At 35.4% G+C, this 6,015-nt stretch overlaps 1 protein-coding gene across 2 annotated transcripts in view; it reads left to right on the plus strand.

Moving 5' to 3' along the window:
• The window catches only part of CWF19L2 (CWF19 like cell cycle control factor 2), a 50,074-nt gene extending 45,589 nt beyond the window's left edge, over positions 1–4,485 (plus strand). The window contains exons 16-18 of one of the 2 annotated variants that reach the window (XM_015852225.2): positions 976–1,056; positions 2,943–3,044; positions 3,904–4,485. In XM_015852225.2, coding sequence (XP_015707711.1) covers positions 976–1,056; positions 2,943–3,044; positions 3,904–4,044 — 324 coding nt within the window. In that variant the 3' untranslated portion in view covers positions 4,045–4,485. The remainder of the gene's footprint in view (positions 1–975; positions 1,057–2,942; positions 3,045–3,903) is intronic. The other variant, XM_015852226.2, reaches the window with a different exon arrangement.
• Positions 4,486–6,015: the final 1,530 nt, after the last annotated feature.

Here is a 6,015-nt window from a genome sequence, read left to right on the forward strand (position 1 = left end):
ATATGAAAAAGCTTTAGGTCATTTGAATGCATTTAACTTATAGTATTTCTGGAAAAGTTTTCTTATATTGAAGTGCCAGTTTTGAATAGGTAATTTTTTTTTCTGGTGAAGAAATGTTTATTGATCTTTGAGCAAATGTATTGATTTAGTATCTGGAAAAGAAGGTTTTTGAAGGGTAAATTTGAATGAGTGCACATACTTCAGTATTTATGAGTAAATTATTTTATTTGTTCTTTGAAAATATTCTCTGAAAATAAATAATATAATTGTTTTAATGAAGTGGATGTCAGTGTGATGAATAGCAGTGCAATAACTTTTATGGCACATTTGTAACTCTCCACGTGGCTGATTTCATTGGCTATGTTTTAAGTGCATTAAGTATTTTCTTTGAAAACTAGCAGAAAGGTGAAACACAATGTCATTTGTGTTCAGAAATTTTCCACCATTAAAATACACAGTAAATGAAAAATAAGAAGGTACCTACACTTCCATACTATGATAGATGCAGAGTCAGCTTTACAAGTCTTTGAGTGCAATCAGACGTCTAATTTGGATTTTCCTTTTGGAGTTCAAAAATGAAAAAGGGAAAGAAAGATAAAAGATAAAAAAAAAAAAAAGACTAATATGGCATAATGAAATCAGAACAAGTTTATTATGAGCTCAGTAAAAAGAAATTGAGACCTTTTACTCCCTAATAATTTGAAAGTTTCTTGTTAGAGATAGCTTGTCAGGCTAAAGAAAGATTCCGGGGGAAAAAAAAAAAAAAAAAGGAATAGAATTAAGTGAGTTCCAAGATATTAAATGGTTCCTCTATAAAGTATCTAAGTTCTCGAAATCAGAAAGATTACCAAAAATAAAATTACTTTGTTAAGAAATAGCTCATACTTGCAGTGCAAAGTTTGCTTTACTCCATTGGAAAGTGAGTTCTTTGCTGTACGAAGGCCTATCTTCTCATTTGGATAAATGATTTTACAGAAAGCTATAATGGAGTCTGATGAAGAGTGGTCCATGAACAAGAAGATAATTGATCTCTCTTCAAAAGATGTTCGGAAATCTGTAAGTAATGAAATGTATTGAACACTGAAATTTTCAGCAAATTGCTTTAATCTATTTAAGTTATTAACTGTTTCAAAGAGAGAAGAAAAGGAGCGCAATTAAATTAGTGGATCGGGAGATGGCATAGACGTGATGAGCATTGGAGTCTGACTGAACTCATAATTGATGTTAGAAAAGATTCCCATTTATTTCAACAACAGATGAACTGAGCTGCAAACATTGCTTGAGAACAAAGCTGGCATTTTGAGTACATGTACCAGCATAATTTTCTTGATTAACTTTAAGAATTAAGATAGATCAAAGATCTACAAATTGCTGTCTGGGAAAGAATATGATGTATCTTTTGCATTGACCTGGAACAGCCTTTGGTGTTGCTAAGTTTATGAAGTGAAGATGCAAATAGTGCTATAAATCTTTATTTCTAAAACAAAGGAAATGTTTTTTTCATATAAATCTTGAAGGAATAATGCTAAAACTGTTAAGTTCAAAAATTGGTCCATAGATATACTTTGGGTTTCTTCTGCTTCTTGGCCTTTCATAATAGGGAAAGCCAACACCTGTCTCAATAAAACAAAGTATAATTTTCTTGTCTTGTGATAGAGCATCGGGACATCTTTTTTTTTTTTTTTTTTTTTTTTTTAATGAACCATATGATTTTATAATTGTTTTATATACCCATTTGAAGGTAGATCACTTCTCAAATTAATTCAGGGCTCTTCTTTAAATTAATAAACTGCATCTGTGTGTAAAGTGTTTCACAGTTCTCTAACTTTAACATAATTTTAGGATAAAAAACAAAATAAATGCCTTCAAGAAAATATTGAAGTACAATTTAGGGTCTGACCTGAGGGAAATAGAGGGTTGTACTATGAAGTGGTGGTGTGTGGAATGAGAAGCAGACATGACTGTGACATTTAATGGTCTGATTGTGTGCAGAAATTGGGATTCTAGGGGCGGAACCCTAGCACACGAGCCTGAGCAGCCAATGCTCTTGCATGGTATCAAAGCCTTTCTGTTTCTTACTCTTGACCTTCCAATAAACAAATTCAGGGGCAAGCAGTGGGCTGGGAGGGGGCACAGCTGGGACAGCTGACTGAGGAGCAAGCACTCTTCAGCAATAAATAAACACTGGTATATTATTATGGTGTATACTGGCCTAGTTACCAGTCCAAAACGTTGCTTCGTTTGGGCTGCTCTGAAGAAAATCCATCCACAAGCAATATAAGGAACACTGAATGAAAGTTTTCAGTTACTTTAGCTGTAGCAGAGAAGATACGTATGAGTTTGAGGCTTTGTAAACCTTACTGTACAGGAACAAATTATAAGCAGATTGTGAAATTATCCACTTTGGCAGTTAATCATAATTTCCTTCATCTAGTTGGGTTTTCCAATAATGTATTCTCTGTAGAGGTGCTTGTCTTCCCCCTCCTTCATGAAGACTATCAGTGTCTCCTCTGAGTAACCACTTCCTCTTACAGCGTGTCACCTTATTTTTAATAAATGTGCTTAAAATTAGTACTCATCCCATATAATTCAAAGCTGTGGACTCAGAAAGGCATTTGCTCAGTGTGCATTCTGTGGTCCAGCTCTTTCCTTGTTTCCATCCCTCCCTGATTTGTAGTGGTGTCCTCCAGGTTCTGCCATCTGGCAGTCCTTTTTTTCCTGTTTGTGGTGTCTAGTTGTCATGTGTTGTTTTTTTTCCCTTTACCCATTGGTTTTACTGTTAATCCGTAGCAATTTTATACTGCACTAAGTGGTCTGAGAAGTGATTTAAAATAAAATTTGTTGTTACTAACTATAAAGGCACTTTGTTAAAGAAGTTGTGGGGAGGTTATTAAGTACTTCCAGTCTATTAAATATCTAAAAATGCATTTTTTTTTATATAGGTTCCTAAAGGATTACCATACTTTTCAGTGGACTTTGGCCTTCAGGGAGGGTTTGCTCATATCATTGAAGATCAACACAAGTTCCCTCATTACTTCGGGAAGGTATTGTTATATGCAAAACCTATTTACCAATTGTACTCTGTTGTGTAAATTTTAAGTAATTAAACCACTTGCTGCTACAGCAGTCACTTTGAGGTACCTTACCACAGTTCATTAGTTGCCTTTTCATGGTAAGTCATTATAACTTAGCTTGTGAAGAGAGGAATAGTTGATTGCTTTACTGTTTGATACATTATAGATTATAGATCAGATTTTCTTTTGAATGAATAGGAATCCTAGATATTTGACATATAGTCTGACAGTCAGAAAATAACTGCAACTACTTAAGATGTTAAAAAAAGCGTTTTCTGGATGGTGATATCTTCATATAGGTTCTCTGACTGACATTTGTGTAAAACAGAGGTCATACAGAGGCTCACAGACAACTCGTATTGTAATACGTGAGGTTAAATTACTCCATTATGGCATAGAAAGTACCGCAATAAAATCTTCTTTTCCTTACTACATCACAGTCATCAGCTCTTGAAAGGGTCGCTATTATAGAAGTTTGAAGAGGGATTAGGGAGTGATATAACTTGAAAAAGTTGAGAGCAAAGTGAGTGGTTTTCTTTTTCCTCAGCTTCCCATTTCTTTGACACAAATATAGAAATGCATCAACAATGTTGTAGTGTTAGGATATTTGTGCTGTTTTGTATTTAGAAGAATTCTAATGGGGCAACCATTTTGCAACTACAGTTGTAGTTTTTTACTTGGTATGTTTTTCAGAATTTTCAGTCGTTATAGCTAGCACAAATGATCTCATAATTGGAAAACTAGTGTTTTTACGTTTTATGCTAAAATAGCATTAAGTGATATTATATTTTAGTATTTATCATTATCTGTCTCTGTTCTACCTGCAAAGGAAATCATTGGTGGCATGCTGGACTTGGAACCACGGCTATGGAGAAAAGGAGTCAGGCAGAAATTTGAGGAACAGAGGAAGAAAGTGTTGCAGTTTGCACAGTGGTGGAAACCATATGACTTCACCAAAAAGAAAGAATAAGTACATCCTGGCAGCTAAGGACTATATAAGCCATAAGTTATATAAAGAATATTTCATTTATGAAATGTAATACCAGCATATTAACACCAGTACATTATGTATTGCTATTATGCTTTAAACCCGGGAGTGTTATTTAATTGATTATCTCTTTCTGGTTTAGATACTGTATGCATAACGTGAACTTGCAAGCCTGATAAAACCAGAAGTTTACAGTGATTCTGGTTTTTAATTTTTTAGCTGAGCCAAAACCAAAACATCCATGTGGCAATTGGAATTCCTAAAAATACAGCATTTTCTTCTGAGTTTTATAATATTTGAAACAACTTTTTTATCTTGTAGCATTGAACCAGTGCTCAATTACTGCAGTATCTTATATCATATCAGAATATGGTGTACATTTTATGAACATATTGATTAAAACAAACACATTGTTGCACTGCCTTTGAGTCTTCGTTTTCTTTTAGTTGAGATCATTGCAGTAATGTAAGCGTTCCGTTATGATGTGACAAAACCTTGTTAATCCTGTGCACAAAAGTGCATTTTTCTGTACTTTCTCTCAATACGCAGTAATATTTTTAATCTGACTTGTTGCACAAAGGATGGTGAGATGCTCCATAGCTGATGGCAAATGACAGCTTTGGTGGTTACAGTTAGTACTGATGACAGTTAAAACTGAAAAAGAAAGAGAGGGGAGGGAAGGGAAAGAAACTTAAGGGACAAATATTCTCTGATGGACAGCCAAGAAAGAAAATCATCACAGGGTCCTCCCCAAATTACTCTTCTCCACTGAGCACCCTTGCCAGTGTGGCAGATGATTTGTAGTGATACTTCCCAGACACAAAATTCATAGTTTTCACTGGGACCGGCTCAAACATCCTCTTGATTGTTCCTGCTTATGTAATTGGAATATTTCAAGGACTATTATTTTCCATATTTTTCACCAGGCAGATCTAGGAAAACAGTGCAGGGACAGAGAACAAGGAGGAAGACACTGCTGTGGTGCCCTTCTAGTGGACAGAGTGCAAAGTTGCAAATGCAAGACTTGAGTGTTGAATAAGTGTTCATATCGTCTCCCTTGGTGATCATTTGCAACTATTCAGAAGAAATAGGAGTTTTTTTTTCTTATTTTTGACACAAGCACATAGCTTTTTTTTTCCCCCCTCCATTTTGCCTAGTAAATCTGTTAGAGGTAGAAAGCTACTGCTATGTTGTGAATTTTCTGTAGGAGTTTTTGTGAACTTCGTGTACTTTGTGAACTTCTGTGATTCTTTGTGAACTTCTGTTACTACAAGAGAAATAACTTCAAAAATAAGCTGTCAGGATCATTTTGACGATTGGATGCCTGATTTCTTTTGTTTTATCCAGCAAGCCATGGATGAAAGAACCATTTCTACTGTTCTCCAGTCAATTTTGATTCTTTAGGCTACTGGGGAGATTACAGTGCAAATAGGGTATGAAACAGTAGCTGGGAGCTGTTGTTACGATGTGGTGAAGCTGAAGGAAACAGGTAAAATGCAGCCCTTGGTGGTATAAAACTTAAAGGTTATTCTCTTGGAGAGTGCACGTTGCCACTGTTTTCATCTCTTGCTTTGCAGGATAGCCATGAAGTGGCAGAAGTGATTCTCTTAAGGCTGTAGGAAAGTCATTTAGCAAATGCAATGTTAGAGATGCAATTTTAAGAAATAATTTAAGTTCTCGCAGTCTCCCTTCATCAAGAGGAGGGAGGTTTGTGGTTCACATAGGATATGTAACTCATACATAGAAACATCACCTGTGCATACTTTTATTATTTTGGTGTCAGCAGTATTTCTAATCTTCAGACTGGAAAGGACTTGGGAATATGTATGGGCAACATCTCAAGCTACAAAGACAGGGGAGTGTCTTGTTCTGTCAGAAATTCATAGAATCAAGGTTGGAAAAGACCACTAAGACCATCTACTCCAACCATGTACCCAACCCCACCATGCCCTC

Source organism: Coturnix japonica, chromosome 1, assembly GCF_001577835.2.
Source record: "Coturnix japonica isolate 7356 chromosome 1, Coturnix japonica 2.1, whole genome shotgun sequence".
In the NCBI taxonomy this organism is placed as follows: domain Eukaryota; kingdom Metazoa; phylum Chordata; class Aves; order Galliformes; family Phasianidae; genus Coturnix; species Coturnix japonica.